The sequence below is a fragment of the Adiantum capillus-veneris genome, chromosome 11 (assembly GCF_014529385.1).
Source record: "Adiantum capillus-veneris isolate H3 chromosome 11, ASM1452938v2, whole genome shotgun sequence".
Classification (NCBI taxonomy): Eukaryota; Viridiplantae; Streptophyta; class Polypodiopsida; order Polypodiales; family Pteridaceae; genus Adiantum; species Adiantum capillus-veneris.
In genome coordinates, this window is record NC_140941.1 from 12,379,139 (window position 1) to 12,396,734 (window position 17,596).

Below are 17,596 nucleotides of genomic sequence, written 5' to 3' on the forward strand. Positions count from 1 at the left end.
AAAATGCTGTCCAGTTTGAGCACATAAATGTCAACCAGACAGTGGATGGAAGTTAAGTTATTACGGTTTTGCAGGTGTATGGAATTTCCTGGCTTGTCTTCTTGGGTGTCATCCTTATATGTCTGGTTAGATACTAAAGCTTTACTTCCAAGCCATTGAATTATGATGACTAACCCCAAAGATAAAGTCAGTGCTTTTCCTTGGCAATTTTTCTTGATTGACTTTTCTGCTCATGGAAAGTCTTGGCTACTGCAGATTTTCTCCTCCAGACCAAGGTCTCTGGACAATAACCAAATGGTACTGCGGCTCGGTCAAGGCGTGATTTTCATCATCCTAGTGACTAGTCTTGTAGTCGCACTTGCCTTGGGAAAAGTGCAAGTGGGTGATGTATTTGCAAGCTTATTGGCACTTATCCCAACTGGCTGGGGTCTTCTCTCTGTGAGTGAGTTTGGCTAATGTCTCATTTCTAGAAGCAAATATATAGATGTCTTACCTTTGATGTCGCATTTTCTTGCAGATTGCTGTCGCTTGGAGTTGGCTGATGAATCAATTGCATCTGTGGCGTGTAGTGAGGGACATTTCCTGGTATTATGATGCAGGGATGGGCATACTTATCTTCTTACCCATTGCCATTCTATCATGGTTTCCTTTCATCTCCACTTTCCAAACGAGGTTGCTGTTCAATCAGGCCTTCAGCAGAGGGTTGGAAATCTCTCTCATACTTGCGGGCGGGAAAAAGTCGTACGATCAAGCATCCACAGCGAAAGATAAGTGATAAGTTAGCATCGGCAAAGTGCAGCTGAGCGAGTTCATGCAAGTTCCTTTACAAAGGGTGGGGTGGACATAAAATGCCAGAGGGGTGGACCCTTGCATGTAGAGGGCAATTGGGCATTCTAGAGGGAGTAGGGGTACAACCCATGTACCATATCTTACACCCCAGTTTGACACACTCGCACCAACCGACTAAAGATGTCAATCTGACGAGCAAGAAAGTTTATCCTAACGTAAAGAGCACAAACTATCTAAGCACACTACTACATGGTGGTCTCGAGAGATGCAAGGTGGATGCATTGTGAGCTCTACCATGTCTACTTCTCGACTTTCTCACTTGAGCTTAGTGCTTACTCTTCCCCTCACTTGTGCAATGTTCACCTCCTCAAAGACTTCATAAACTCCTACCTAATGAAACATGAAATGATGTAGTTATTCCATGCATGCACCAAGGAGGCAATGTGTTTGCACAAATGATCAAACAATTGTACTATCTATTCCATTCCTACTTTACTGCACAACTTCAAGCACAAGCATTCAACCAAATAGCACAACACAACTATCAACCATTCAAATAAGCAAGCAAACTTGATTAGCAACTTCAAATACACATGTACTAAGTAGGCGAGAGACAAAATATTGGTTCTACTTAAAATCTCAATCATTATGCATGAGAGAGCATGTGGGAGTAGAAGAATACATGAGATTATTTGCTTCGAGTATATATGGAAGCTATGTAGATCCTTAGTGTTCTAAAAGATCGTAAGCTTGATTTGCCTACCTCCTAACTTTCAAGCCCTCAAAATGAGCTAAAAGTGGCTATTTATCATAATCGGCTCGCAAAACTAGGGTCCACACTTGATTGGCCAAAAAGTTATTAATTATAGTCTAGCACCTAATTTTGATCTCTATGAGTGTTACATAATCACAAAAAAATCACCAAGCTTGCCAAACAGTTTGAAGGTTATCTATACCATAAAATAGGGGTTAACATATCCAAAATTACATGGGGCATCAATAACTAATGGGAATCAACTGCAACCACATCGTGGCTTGCAAAGGAAAAGAGCACGAAATCAGGTACTCCCTTTAGACCTTTGGATCCCTTCAACTTCTCTTTATTTTGACACTTCAAATCCTTGCAATTGTGGTGTAGCTTTGACATACAAATCTCATGTGTGCACTTGCGCACACAGGGGCATCCGTGTACTTTTTTTCAAAGTCATTGCTACTTAATATTTCCTTAGCTAACTAGCAAATCAAAGAGTCGTTTATAAAAGTGGGGTTATTGGTAGCCTTATTGTTGGCAAATGTAAAATTGTTGTTTAGTTTTATTAAACTATAGTGGTTTTTTGGTATGCAAAGGTGCACCTCTTTGGTTGGATACTTACTAGCTCACGTTCTATGAATTTCTCAAAATTAGAGATGCATTCTTTGCCTTTGGGAGTAAGATATTTATCATTGATTAGATAGAGGAAGAAGTTATTAATTTTTGTGGTTCCTTTAGTGATACTCCATGGTTCAAAGGGGTTATGGCTTAGGCCCTTAGCTATTCACTCTTGTGTAGGGAAGTGATTTGCCATGCTAGGTTGTTTGTGACCACATGCCCAAACTTGGAATTGATAAATATTTCATCATCCGAAAACGCACATAAATAAGTCGTGGTGCATTGCATTCCCATTGCATTGTACCTTGTGCATTCGAAAGGTTTGCGTTTTAGAACACCATCCAATCATTAGTTGTTTCCAAAAATCTATGGTTCACATTTAATGTTATTAAAATAAGAAACCAAGTAACACACTGCTTAACATTGATAAAGAAAGTAGCCCATTGTGAGAGAGTGCGTAAGAGGAAGAGAAATGAAATGTTATATTAACGTCTTCAAAAGGCCAAAATGACCTATGAGACCAAACTGTTACAAAATTGTGAATATGATACCATGTCTGGGTACAAAAGATTATAACAAAAATACTACTACTAATAGAATCCATCCTCATATGCACTCTGGATGGTGAGAGAGTATGGCTCGAATCCTCTGTTGTAGTATGCGTCAATGCTGTGTAGCCCCGAGAGAGAGAGAGAGAGAGAGAGAGAGAGAGAGAGAGAGAGAGAGAGAGAGAGAGAGAGAGAACACAAACGCTAGGCGTAAGGGAAGAGGCAATCCATCTCAATGAAATCCTCGTAGGGGCTGCCCCCCCCCCCCCTCTTCATGTTGAAAACGCTAGCAAATCTTTAACCTGAAGCAATCTCAAGACCATGAAGAGTTGAAGCTCTGATATCGTGTGAGTGCGTGTGCGAGAGAGAGAGAGAGAGAGAGAGAGAGAGAGAGAGAGAACACAAACACTAGGTGTAGGGGAAGAGGGGGCAATCAACCCCCCATGACTACTAGAGCATAAGACCAGTACAATGTCAATATGTATCTCTAAAATGGGTACCCCTTGGCCCCATATAAATGAGTGCCCAAAGGGAGTCCATATTGGGTGGGTAGCCTCTCTCATGCTTTTGCACACGCACACTCTCACACCCATTACAAAATAGAACATGCCTTTGATCTAGATGCATGCCCAATTTAGAAACCCTCTCTCACGCTTCCGCACACGCACACTCACACCCATTACAAAATAGAACATGCCTTTGATCTAGATGCATGCCCAATTTAGAAACCCTCCACCTACCATGAGGAGAAGCCTCAAGATGACGTAGCTTAGGGCCATACTCAATAGACTTAAATGTCGCTTCTTCCTCCTGCATTGAATCACACAAGAGGTGCTTAATTGTGGAGCTAAAAACATCATCATGAGAGAACTTATTACAAGTTTTAGGTGCAAGAGAAGGTACTCTAGAATCCATCATAGTATGGGCATTGAGTGTAGAACCTATGCTTCTTATCGAACTAAAAACTTGAAAAGGTTGGCTTCTACTATTAGAGATGTGTGTGTGATTTGAGTTGTTCGATTCATTTTCCTATACCCTCCTATTGAAATTTGAGTCTGTCCTCTTCCGTAGCTTGTGAAACATCCTTGAGAGTCTTCTCTTTGTTGTCTTTTTGGTTCGGAGGTGGCATATAAGGTCTTGACGTGTTTGGAAAGAGCCCTCAAGGAATAATATCGATTTCACCTTTGCCATTAGAGAATATTGGGAAGTCCTTCCTTGGTGCTCCATGAGAAGATGTCAATACCTTAAGAATCCTTACATCACCCCATCAAAGGAAAATTCGTTCCATAATGAAGAGGAAGCTCGTCATTGGTACTCAATCACCTCGTCGTCATCGTATCGTTGCCCGCGTTCGATCGTGCACACACACACATACACACACACATAGCAAGAGGATAAGAGGATGAGACGAGAAGGTAAAAAGCAAGAGCACTTAGCTTCTGAACTTTGAGAATAAGTAAAAACGAGGGTCACATGACTTTTATATGGGTCACACCATTCACAATCGGGGCGTCCACACTTGGCCGATCAAGCCCTACATCCACCTAATCCTTATTCACTAAGTCTGTGGTGTGCCTCTCATCAATGATAACCAAATCCGTGATAATGTAACTACGGGATTGACAAGCCTATAAGATAATAAGAATGGTAATAACGGCATCATGTGTTAACATGCTCCCCTTCTTGATGTAGATTCCATCCTTGAAATCTTTGAATGTGTAAACTGGAGCAGGTAGCAATGGTAAACATCTTGATGAGAGTAGTGGTTCATGTACGTGCTCTCAATCAAGATGTTTATATTGGATGACATGGCTCACGTGCTTTGCAATACTGTGACTCCTCAACTTCAGTTGATTACTGCAAAAGCAACAAGAAAATCGCACATTAACTGCACACATATTAATGTGGTTAATTAAAAATCATATGCATTGAATAAGCACAAAGAGTGATTGGTAACAAAATATTAACAAACTTGTTTGAGCATTAGACAATAAAATGCAAATATAGTTAAACTCGCAAGCACTTGTAGGGGTGAACAAATCAAGAAGTCTAGCTTCACTAGTTTTATTGTCAATAGGCACTAAAGGTCAACTGTTAATTCCATGGGTAATCTTCCTAATTCTCTATAGTCAAGTTAGAGTTGTTTAATCACGAGAGCAGATTGTTTCATATCTCAAGGCTGACTAGAGGCTATTTTTAGAAGACCTTCAAGATTGGATACAATAAAGGAAGTTACACATGAAATCATTGCATGAATATATTCTCTTTGGTTGACCCCCCAAAGCATCTTTGTTTAAAGTATTTTGTCACGTAGAGCCTTAATTGATTTTTGGGTCCCTTCTCTCTCTCTTTTTTGTCTTTTCTTTTTGAGTGGCCTTGTTGCTTGTATCTTTGGGGGGTCCTCTTGACACTATTACCCTCCTTAGGCTCATCACAATGGAAAACTCCTTTATAATACCTAAGATAAGGGGCAATGTAGAGTAAGCTCACTAGAAAGCACTAACACACTACAACAATGCTTCATAATATCATATTAAGAACCTAAAGTAACTATTAAGAATTAGGAAGAATTTTCTACATTAGTAAATGAAGATCTCTATTGCTCTCCCTTGGTTAAACTAGCTCAGCTAGAATTCCTAATTAATAAATTTAAACAAGGAACTATAATGTTTTAAATTATATTGAATCTAAGGTAAAATACTAAGCAAGAATGTTAAATACTTTTTTACCAATCACTCTTAAAGCACGCAAGCATGGATGCTAGAAAAGACAAGGAGCAATAATACTGGTTAAAAAACACCTATTTTGTGCCGACAACTATGCTTGATTTGATGAGTGGACATGACAAAGATTGCACGATATTCAAAAGTGGAGCTATTGCAATGTGTTCATGTAAAAGTTAACAAACAATAGGAAATACCTCTAGGAGGCACATAAGTGGGAAAAGACATCAACCCTTTATTAATTAACAGAATTAAAGACAAATATAGTATTCTAACATATCTATCCGTACCATGCTATAGGATCAAGGTAAGTTGTATATATTGACTAGCAGTCCTAAGACTAAGCCCCTATTTTCATCGTCTAGATAAACAAAATTGTCCTTAGTGAGGTCGTAAGCTTTCTCAATGTTACATTGATTCTTCTTCACCTTCTTGGCATTTTCATTAATCAAGAATCTGACCATGCATGGATAGTCATTTTGTGCCAAGGGGTAAGCATGTGCAAGTGGAGCAGTATTCTCTACTGTGTAGGGATCACTCATAGTCACTAAGCATAATAGCCATTCTAATTACTCATAATTTCTCCCATACGTTAAGTTGGTAACAATATCCCACTCAATGAATAGGAGATACTTGAGAACCAAGTGTAGAAGTAGAGGACTCATATGAACTAGCCATATTTGTGAACATAGATAGATTTGGAGTAAAAATTTAATAATTCTTGGGTTGGTTAGTGCGCATAATGTGACATTGTGATTCGTGTGGATTTCTATGTTTCACTTTTTTGTTGGATGGCTCTTGCTCTTTTACTTCTTCTCTTTTTTTTTTTTGGTTTTCCACTAGTTTAAGTTCAAGGATATATATGTATACATTTCCTAGGGTTTGACAATTAAAAGGTCAGGGAGGAAGATTGAGAAAAAAATTATAGGAAGATTTTTGGGATCAGAGAGCACATACACAGAGAGCCAACACGAAGAAGGAGATAGACACAGTGTGTGGCGGGGTGGTACTCACACTACAATGTGTAGTTATGAGTATAGTTATTATGAATGAGTAAATGAATGGTTGTACATGGGCGGCTGAACAACGGGCAGCCGGGCACACGGGCCTTTAACCCAACAATCTCCCACTTAAAGGCAGTGTGCCTTTAAAGTGGCCAAAGTACAGCAAAAGAAGTCAAGCCATACCCATCAGCGATCTACAGTGTGCAAACTGTTGTGAGGGTAACGACTTCGTGAGTAGATCAGCAGGGTTATCGTCAGTGTGTACCTTGACAAGCTCTATGCGCTTCTCCTCTAGCACCTCTCGTATGAAGTGATACCTCACCTCAATGTGCTTTGTCTTCGCATGGAAGACAAGATTCCGTGCCAACGCTATGGCACTCTGGCTATCACAATGTAGAATCGGAGCATCACCAGCCATACCAAGATCTCCCACTAGTCGTGAGAGCCATACGGCCGCCTTGGCAGCCTCAGTGGCAGCCATATATTCAGCCTCTGTAGTGCTCAAAGCAACGCATGGATGTAAACGTGATGCCCACGAAACCGGTCCACCTGCAACTGTGAACACATAGCCGCTAGTAGACTTCCTCGAGTCCACTGACCCTGCATAGTCTGAATCTGTATATCCGCAAACATACATATCCTTCTCACCATAACATAGGGACAACTCTGAAGTCCCTCTCAAGTATCTGAGAATACCTCTCACTGCATCCCAATGACGCTTGCCCGGGTTAGACATGTACCTGCTAACCACACCAACTGCATGAGCAAGATCTGGACGCGTAGCCACCATGGCATACATCAAGGAGCCAACAGCTGACGCATAGGGAATCTGAGACATCTCTGTAGTCTCCAAATCTGTCTGAGGGCAGTCATCATGGCTGAGTTTTACATATGGAGGTAACGGGGTACTAATGGCCTTCCCCCCTTCCATATGAAAACGCTCAAGCACCCTGTCAATGTACTCTTTTTGACTAAGAAAGAGCATCTTGCGAGAACGATCACGAGTGATCCGCATACCCAAAATATGACTGGCATCCCCAAGATCCTTCATGGAAAAGGTCTCATGTAGCCTATGTTTCAAGGCATCCACATCAGAAATACACTTCCCTGCGATCAGCATGTCATCCACATACAAAACCAAAACAATAAGACTACCATCTGCAGCCTTGCGAGTATAGAGGCATGGGTCCTCATAACTGCGTACATATCCCAATGAACTCATGAATGCATCAAACTTACGATACCATTCACGAGATGATTGCTTCAGCCCATACAAGGTCTTAAGAAGCCGGCATACCATCTTCTTTGAACCATGAATAACAAACCCACTTGGTTGCTCCATGTACAAATCCTCGTGCAAGTCCGGATGTAAGAAAGCTGTCTTTACATCCATTTGCTTCAACTCCATGTCTTCTGTAGCTACCAAGACAAACAACATACGCAAAGTAGACATCTTCACCACTGGGGAGAAGATCTCGTCAAAATCAATGCCCTTCTGTTGCTTGAATCCTTTAGCCACAAGCCTTGCTTTGTACCTAGGCTTTGCATCCATTGAACACAATTTTATCTTGTAAACCCACTTGCATGGTAGTGCCTTCTTACCCTTTGGCAAAGGAGTAAGCTCCCATGTTTCATTTTGGATCAACGAATCCATCTCTGACTGCATAGCCTGCTCCCACTTGAGCTTGTCAACACTAGACATGGCCTCATCATAACATGATGGCTCCCCGCAATCAGTCAACAATACATAATCCATAGAAGGCACAAAACGCTGAGGCTGTCTTGCACGCCGCTCTGAACGCCTCAAAGACTGTGCAGGAGGTGCATCTGGCTGTCCCACATCTACATGATCTCCCAACAAGGGATGCCATAAAGAAGCAGGAGGTTGCTCAGTGATCCCCACAATGTGATCAGCCACACTAGCTACACAAAGGGAATACAACGTATTCCTCTTAGCACCTTTAACCAAAACAAGGCTGCCCTTAGTGATCTTCCAACCTCCATCACCAAAAGATACATTGAAACCAAGTGAATCCAATTGACCCACACTAATCAAGCTTTTTGCAAGAGCCGGCACATGACGCACACGCTGCAAGATAAATGTAGTAGAGTTTGGCATAGCCAAATGAATATCCCCAATGCCATGAATCTGCATAGAACGCCCATCGGCAATCCTGACAGTACCTGTGCTCGAAGCATCATAGTCATGAAACCACGACCTATGAGGCGTAACGTGAAAAGAAGCACCACTGTCAATGACCCAATCCATAGGCATACTATGCTCATGAGTGAGAAGAAAAGCGTCATCAAAATAGGATGCAAGAAACACATCACCAAGCTCTTCACTAGTAGCACTAGTCGGAGCACATACATGGTCATCTTGAGAGCTACACTCTCCCTGTGTTGCATTTAACTCCTCAATCTTGACATTGGATTTAGGCTTGTCCTTAGCATCATGGTCTTTCTTCTTACCATCTCCATTTTCCCTTTTCCACTTGTAGCAATCCTTTTTGAAATGGCCTTTTCTACCACAATGAAAACATTCCACATCCTTTTTACTTGTGCCTGCACGGGACTTGCTTCTAGATTTACCCCTGTTGGACTTATACTTGTCCATAGTCCTGCCTCTGACAACCATTGCACTAGAAGACTTACTACCTGCATTATTCTTTCGATTAATCTCTTCCGTGAGAAGACTAGACTCCACATTAGTACTTGTCAACTCATCCGCAGGAACCGAGTTACTTATGGCTGTCCTAAATGTGTCCCATGACTCAGGCAACGTGACAAGTAAAAACATAGCTTTTACATTTTCCTCAAACGTAATTTTCTGCGTAGCAAGTTGGCTGAAAATTGTATTGAACTCATTCAAATGCGCATTCATGGAAGCACCTTCCTCCATTCACAAATCAATAAGCTTTTTAATCCAATACACCATAGAAGCAGCCGAATGCTTATCATACATATCGCAAATCCGCTGCCATAGCTCATAAGCTCCACCCTGTGCATCTTTCACATTGTAATAAACAGACTTTGAAAGGGAAAGCCTAATGGTAGACTTGCACATCTCATCCAACTCCTCCCAATCATCCCTCTCCATGTTCTCTGGCTTAACTCCTTGCAACTTTAGAGGTCGAATCTGTTTCTTCTGCACCAAGACATCCCAAATCTGATCTTTCCAATATGAGAAGTTAGCACCATCCAACTTCTCAATATTGAAAACTGTGTCCTCTTTAGTGCCCATTACAACAAGAATGCAACAATGAGAAACCTGTAACCAACCAACAAACTGCCACAACAAAGTAGTGTTGCAAATCTGACAACACCTGCTGCTCAATCAAAGAGCAAACGCATAGAGTATAAATCAGCCCATAATATGGTCAAAAAACGTACGTAGAAATCCACAAACAAATGCATAAACCCGTGACACCTGTAACTCAACCGGCCTAGGCAAACCGTGTCACAAAATGCATCAACAATGAGCTGTCATAGAGGCATAAACATACTCCATGTCTGAATAACCACAATAGAGACATAAGCTGACCAAGATTACACAAATCCGTGAGCATAAATGGATCCAAGTGAGCATATAACCAATGCACAAGCTCAACGAAGTCCAATCTCTATTGTCAACCAAGTACCTGTCCGTACTCAAACCGCAACACTGCAAGCAAGAGCAAACCCGCTCTATGTATAAGTGAACCAAATCTCCACAATATCATGCATAAAGAGTGTCTGTCAAACTGCCATATCCACATCCATCAACATACATAGATGATGTAAACCTGTAGCTCAAGAACACGCATAAACAGACTGCCTAGAAGAGTAGAAGCTCCCACTCAAACCACAACCATATACATGGCTGTCCCACAGTCAAAATACATGTTTTGTAACCACAGAAGAAACCTGTATCCAAAGCTCCCTGTAACCTGTAACCTGTACCTGTACCTGTAGTCGAAGAAGACAATGTCGCCAAACTCCCACTCTATCTCTGTGTATGAGGCCACTCCAAGAAGAGGCTACACACTCTCAAATGAGCTGTGGGCTCACGTAAGTGGAAGACACTACAACAATGGCACCTGTAATGGCTATGGAAGCTCTGGCAGCAGAAAACTACCAAAGAGAGCTGAAAAATGCAGCTCCTAGTCTGTAGCTCGGATGGGATTTCTAATGGCACGAATGGCTCCGAAAGGGGGGTTAAACCCCAAGACGCCTGATGAAAATACTCGCGGAGTGCTGAACCTTCCAATGCCAAGCTCAGAAAAACCTTCTGCTCTTTAGAAATGCGCGCGTGCACGAAACCGAAAAACGGCAATGAAACAGCAGCAATTTTCAACACACTCAACAATGATGATGAAGCTCTCAATGCTCTCACTACCAAGCTCTGATACCACTTGTTGGGATCGGAGAGCACATACACAGAGAGCCAACACGAAGAAGGAGATAGACACAGTGTGTGGCGGGGCGGTACTCACACTACAATGTGTAGTTATGAGTATAGTTATTATGAATGAGTAAATGAATGGCTGTACATGGGCGGCTGAACAACGGGCAGCCGGGCACACGGGCCTTTAACCCAACAAAGATACATACTAAGTTGCATTTCCCCTTTCCTTGTGTAGATCATACCTTTTAAAAGGATGTCATAACCCTTGTGAACCAATTGTTCCAGTCGGTAATAGTTGAGATCTTTCGCCGATGGTTTCCTACCACCTTTGGTATTTCATCAAGTTGCAAGGGTGGTAACGTACTCTCCCATGAGTGAACTTGAAGTGTTTCATCGAGTAATATCTTCACAATGGAAGGTGTAGGTTCCTTTGTAGCTTTGTGGGGATTGACAACGGTAGGTGGAGGTTGTGTGAAAGCTTCTATATCAATGGATGAACTGCATGAAGAGCTAGAAGTTGCATGTGTCTCCCCCCTTTCGGAGCTAGGTGGAATAGATTGATCTTGCTTTGGATTCAACACTAGCTTTGGAATAGATATGGAGTACTCCATTATCTTTTGTTTTTGACGGTCCTTAATCAGCCCTAAGGCTATATGTTCTGTAGGCAACTGGAAGGAACATGACTTACTTTTAGTCACCCACATTTGATTATTTCCATCATAGTAGCCCCAGGCTTCTACACCCGCTAGGTACCCAACGCGATATGACCTTGCATTTCTTAGGTTTGGTGGTTGATCTCCTATGAGGCTTCTTTTTTGACTGAAATGGAGGGATAGGAACGCTAACAAAGCCTTTGGGACCCGTCAATATGTTTCTTTTGTTGTTTCAAGCTGAGTCTTGGGTGTGATGTTACCAATATTGGTCATGGAAGTTGAAGCTTTTACGCCATATGCAAGGATGTTTTAACTTCCAAATTTGCAATGTTTCATTGTCTAGCATTCTCACGAGAGGTATTCACTCAGGTGCCAATTCTTGAGTTGTAGGGCTAAGAGTTGGTGTCTGCGTTGTGATAGTCCTAGTCTCCCAATCGATGATGCACTTAGTTGCAAACATCCACTTGCGGCCTAGGTTTATGTTACCCTCCATTGTTCCAATAGGCATAACCAAAAAGCTTTGAACATTGGTCCCATTGTCATAGATGACAGGGATGTGTAAGATTCCAAAGATAGTTGTACTCTTCTTATTGATATCTTTGACTTGGAGGTTTCTCTCTTAAATAAGGATGGCTTTCCTAGCTGACACACTCCATAAGATAGCAAATTATGTTCGACTCCTATGTCCAATAATGCATTGTATAGTACTTTTCCATAGGAGCTCTTTAACTCAATTGGATATCATAGAGGTGGGTTGGCGTCTAGCAAATTATCATCTATTCAACTTGAAATGCACGTGTAACTCCAAGATTAACCTATAGTTGGCGCCTAATAAGTTGTTGTCGCTCTCGAGCCTCAGCTTGGGCTTGCATCTTTTTCAATTCTGCTTTTGCCTTGGCTACCTTTCTTTGATAGATGGCACATAGCTCCTCTTGGCTTAAAGGATCATAATAGCTTTTAAATTTACTCCCATTGAGGAATCCAATGGTTTCAACTCCATCTAGAGTTTTCACACAAATGGTACATTGTGGGGTAATTTCACATACTCTATATGGTCGTTTTTCAACATATTTTAACTTTTTCTTTTCAGCATGCACTCCATACATAATCACTTTATCACCAACTTTGATATCATTGTCCTTTAAATGGCGGTCAACCACTTCTTTTTCCTATCCTTCTCCACAAGTGCATTTTACACAACCAATTGTCTCTCTTTATCTAACCTCTCTAGGATATATAAACGCTCAACTAAAGGGTCAGTATCCCAACCTTTGTGCAAAGCTACTCCAAGAATAGGAATGAAAAGCTCCCATGATATAACTGCTTCTTATCCATATACCATCTTCAAATGGTGTGCAATTATTAACTACTTTATACGATAAGGCCATAAACTTGACATCAGCTTCAAATCCCAATATGTGCGATGAGACTCTACCGTCTTGGTCAAAATAGAGATCAGAGACTTGTTGGTGCTCTCAGCTTGGCCATTCCCTTGTGGATAATAAGGTGTAGACTTATGTGGGATATTATGAAGCTTGTCATGAGTTCTCTTATTACTTCATCTATAAAATGAGTATTATTGTCACTCACGATTCAAAGGGACAACCAAATTTTGTAATATTGTTCTCAAAGAAAAAATTAGTTATTGTCCTTGTGTTAACCTTAACTTCAATTCACTTTGTCACATAGTTAGTGGCAACAATAAGGTACCGAGATTGACTGTTATGGGTTGTCGGACTAATCGAACTTACAAAGTCTAAGCCCTATTTTTCAAATGGTTGAATCACTTTAATAGGATGTAAGAGCATCTTATCTTTCCACTGTGTGGTTACGTTGGTATTCATCGCACCCTTTTTGCAAAAAGAGATGATGCAAAGCGGCGAGCGGCGAAAGTAATCTAGGGTACCCTAGATTACTTTCGGCGCCGCCACCCAGATCTATGGCCCACAATACCTTGGCCGTAGATCCCACCCTCCCATGCCCGTGTTACTTAGTCACGAGGCCCACCCCCCCACCTTCTTACTAGGTAAGAGACATTAAGAAGTGTAAGACTACTTTGTCCCCTTACTTTTTTGAGGGCATAGAGTGTGTCCACCACCCTCTTCTCATTGGTTGGCCTCTAATTAACCTTAATCCCAAAGGGCCCTTAGAGGGTTCATATTTTTCCTAATGTTCAGTCACTTGCAAAGTAATAGATGTGGCTATGAAATTGTGGTTGAAGTTGTTTCAAGGAGATCCTTCAAAGGATATTCTTGAAGAAGATGAACCCGAGAACGTAGACGAAGTTGAAGACATGGAGCCAAAGCAAATTTTTCTGCATCTCTCTCGGCACAACCCAAAGAAGAAAGCACTATAGTCCTTTTTGAAGTTCAAGTATCGCGGCACCCACGCAGCAGAGTGGGCCAACAAAGAATTTTTCACAGATTAATCCTAAGTTGTTGGCAAACTATGAGGAAGCCATGAAACTCGGTACGAGTAAACCTTGTAGTTGCATACCCCCTGATTGTACATGAGCATAGCCAATGTCTGCTAGGTGTAGGCATTGGGGAGTGTTCCCATACAATTGCATTAGTACGCAACCTAGGTATTTATGTGCATGTTCATCAACTTATTAATAAGTGACATTTTTGCATCATTTTAGAAATCCTGGATTTCTAAGTTGGATTGCCCAACCCAGCTTTTACCCCATATATAAGTGACCCTAGGGGTCACTTCTCAAGCATAAGTTAGTACCCGCCGTAGTACAAGTACCAAGTACTCGCAATACCTCAATACCTCTTTGGCATTTTTGCACCAAATTAGCTAGCGTGTTTAGAATTCAACTCATTGTACCAGATCAGCCAGCGCTTCTAGATTTAGCCCCCAAGTCAACCAACGTTTTCAGATTCAGTTAGTAGATTAGCCAGTGTTTTTCAGTTTTCAGCCCAATGCCGACATAGTTGATAGCAGATCAGCTTATAGCCTCGTCGTAGCTGCTGCAGATTACATCTAGAATTCCTAGCGTTTTGCATTTCTAGCCCTTAGCCTTGCAAATCCAAGCATCTACCACAAGATTCCATCAACATATCAGCATCTAGTACCATTTGTATCAATATTTGTGGAATCTAAAGCAAATATTTCTCTAGCAATAGAGAGGGGAGACCTTGGAGTGGGGTTTGAGACCCCATCTGGTGTCGATCTCTCTCTCTCTCTCTCTATCACTCACAACACTTTCACTTAGAGTGTCATTCTCTTTATCTCTCTAGTATTTTGCACAAAACTCATGAAGTAAAAGAAATTCTCTCATTCATTAAAAGGAACTTGAGTATGCATTGAGCACTAATCTTGAGCATCCACCATCAATCACTTCGACAGCACCTAACAAATTTTGAGGTAGACGTACGTGTTCACGACGGTGGTGTTGCTAACTCGGTAGGCTGACATGAGGCGGGGACCTCGTTCCTAGGTTTTCTTGGGGTCAGAGTCTCGAGTCTTCTGCAATTCTACTGCTAAATATGTGTGTCAGGTCACTTTTAGTGAGTTTACATATTTATCGGCATTTATTAGGCCATTTACGAGATCGTGGGGTTTTGCTACACGTAGGGAAAATCAAAGATTTGCCTATGTATGCAAACCCCCCTTGTACTTTTGGCATGTGTTATCAGTGTAGAGATCTAGCGTTTGGGCTCGCTCTCTCTCTCTCTCTCTCTCTCTCTCTCTCTCTCTCTCTCTCTCTCTCTCTCTCTCTCTCTCTCTCTCTCTCTCTCTCTCTCTCTCTCTCTCTCTCTCTCTCTCTCTCTCTTTGTGTGTCTCTCTCTGGCGTTTTGCTATTGCCAGTATTTTACAGTGTGCGGTAATCTTCTTTCTTTAGCGTTTACTCTCACCACATCGATCTCTCTCTCCCCCTGGCGTTTTCCCTCAATGATCTTCCTCTCTCTAGCTAGCACTCCCTCTGCTCTGCCGTGTGCACATCCTCTCAGTGTGAGAGCACCTACGGAGAGTTCCTGTGCCCGTTCAATGGGTGGCATGCTCTAGAAGCTTGACAACAAGGAGATCTATTGTGATAGATCCAAGATCTATTGGCTTCCCGGTACAGAGAGGAGGTTTGGTGACAATTGCAAACAAGTTCATCACCCGATTCACCATTTCTGCTGCAACTTTGACATGGTATCAAGACATGGCGTGCTCTTGAATCGGATCGGTGATTTATGCGAGTTTTTTGGTGTTGATTTTCGTGACAAAAGAGACGGTTTGCTGTTTTTTGTGTGTTTTTCACTGATTTGGGGTTGATTTCGGCTATAGTGGACAGATTTGTAGATTTTCTTTTCTAGCTCGACCTAGCCTTATCACATGCCTAAGTTCTCCAACACCATAGAGAAGAGCGATGATTTTGGAACAAGTTCAACCCGTGATGATGAAGTACATTGTGAGGAAGAGACCGGTGGTGGTTAAACAACCGTCAACGAGGAGTGGGGAGATTGGTCCAGTTCTACTCCGGCGTAGGTGATCAACCAATCAAGATACCTACCTTCCTACTTTTCCCTCGGATTGGCAATTAAATGGAGATAACTATGCCATTTGGAAAGCTACCATGATGGTAGTCTTTGACTCTTATGAGCTTGGAGGTTTTGTCTTGAGCAACTTTTAAAAGCCAAAGGGCCCTGCGAGAGCAAATCTATGGGAGTGTGTCAATACTCGAGTCCGGTATTTCATTATCCCTAACAGTACACCATCAGTTTTATTAGCCACTTACGATTGATGAAAGATGCAAAGTAGATTTGAGATAGGCTTTCTTCACTTTATGATCGAGTTTCTCCAATGAAGCGGATAGACCTCAAGGTGTAGTTGAGGACCTTGGATGTGAAACACTCTTCTACGCGGGATCACATCAACAAGATGCATGAGCTTCAACAAGAGATACTTCATATGGGAAAGCTTATCAGTTCAGAGGACATGGTCATCTATCTTTTGGTCCAATTACCTCCTCGGTACACTAACTTTTACTCTTCATTGATTACGAGTGGCCGGTTGAATACTATCTCTTGGGATGAGAATGTTCCAATGGTATTGTACTAGGAGAAGCAGTTCAATACAGGGAAGAAGTAGGGCCTCAAAGCCTTGACCGATTCTTCCAACAATAAGAAGCAGAAGGGTAAGAAGAAAATAAAAAACACCAAAGACAATAAGAGTGATGCCGAGCGGGATGCCTAGAAGGTGAAATGGCATTGCAATAGTTGCGGTGAGAAGGGACATTATTGGCGGAAGTGTCCAAAGCGAGTTGGATATGCTTTAACTTCTTTGGCGGAAGTGGAGCAGGCACCAGCCTTTGTTCATTTGGAGATTCTCCCCTTACAGGACTCTCGAAGGACATCGGAGGTTGTGTCGACTCTTGCAGGTCGATATGATCGTGATTGGATTTTGGATAGTGGTGCCTCATGGCACATGACACCTTCGAAGGATCTTTTTTCCAACACGCGATGACACTGTGGTACTATCTTCATTGGTGAAAAATTTGAAATTCCTATTCACAGCGAGGGATCTATGGAGCTCATTCCGGTCAAGGAGGTATGCATACCTCCAAGGTTCTTTATGCTCCAAAGTTGGTATTTCATCTTATATTTGTATACGAGGTGTGCAAGCTTGGCATGGAGGTGATCTTTACCGAGGACGTGTTATCTATTTGGGATTGGCAGTCCGGCAAAGAGGTCAAAGGGGGCTCGTTGGAGAATGGACTCTACATGCTCCATGCTCTTTCTTCAGCAGCACGGATACCTACATGTGATCTTTGGCATTACAGATTTGGTCATTTGAACAATGATGCTCTTCGGCTTGCTTTTCACGAGGAGATGCTTACAAGCTTACCACATGTTAAGAATAAACATGGGAAATGCATTACTTGCATTTGTGGGAAGCAACATCGCGAATCTAATCAGAGGCTTGCTACACACCAAGCCATTGCCGTTTTGAAGTTGGTTCACACTGACGTTTGTGGACCAATGCAGACCCCCTCCCTTAGCAAGGCTCTTTATTTCATGTTATTGGTGGATGATTTTAGCCGCTTTACTTGGGTATACTTTCTACAGCACAAGTACAAGGCATTTGAACTCTTCAAGAATTGGCATTCTCTTGAGGAGAAGGAAAGCA

The 17,596-nt window shown here is 41.9% G+C and overlaps 1 protein-coding gene and 1 long non-coding RNA gene across 3 annotated transcripts in view; one reads left to right on the forward strand and one right to left on the reverse strand.

Moving 5' to 3' along the window:
* LOC147446896 (uncharacterized) overlaps positions 1-633 on the reverse strand; it is a 41,767-nt gene extending 41,134 nt beyond the window's left edge. For both annotated transcript variants that reach the window (XR_015189575.1, XR_015189574.1), the window contains exon 1: positions 494-633. This is a non-coding gene — a long non-coding RNA (uncharacterized LOC147446896). The remainder of the gene's footprint in view (positions 1-493) is intronic.
* Positions 1-1,445, forward strand: part of LOC147446894 (callose synthase 10-like) — a 260,133-nt gene extending 258,688 nt beyond the window's left edge. The window contains exons 49-51 of the mRNA XM_086522839.1: positions 75-125; positions 256-438; positions 518-1,445. Coding sequence (XP_086378965.1) covers positions 75-125; positions 256-438; positions 518-775 — 492 coding nt within the window. The 3' untranslated portion in view covers positions 776-1,445. The remainder of the gene's footprint in view (positions 1-74; positions 126-255; positions 439-517) is intronic.
* The last annotated feature ends 16,151 nt before the right edge of the window (positions 1,446-17,596 follow it).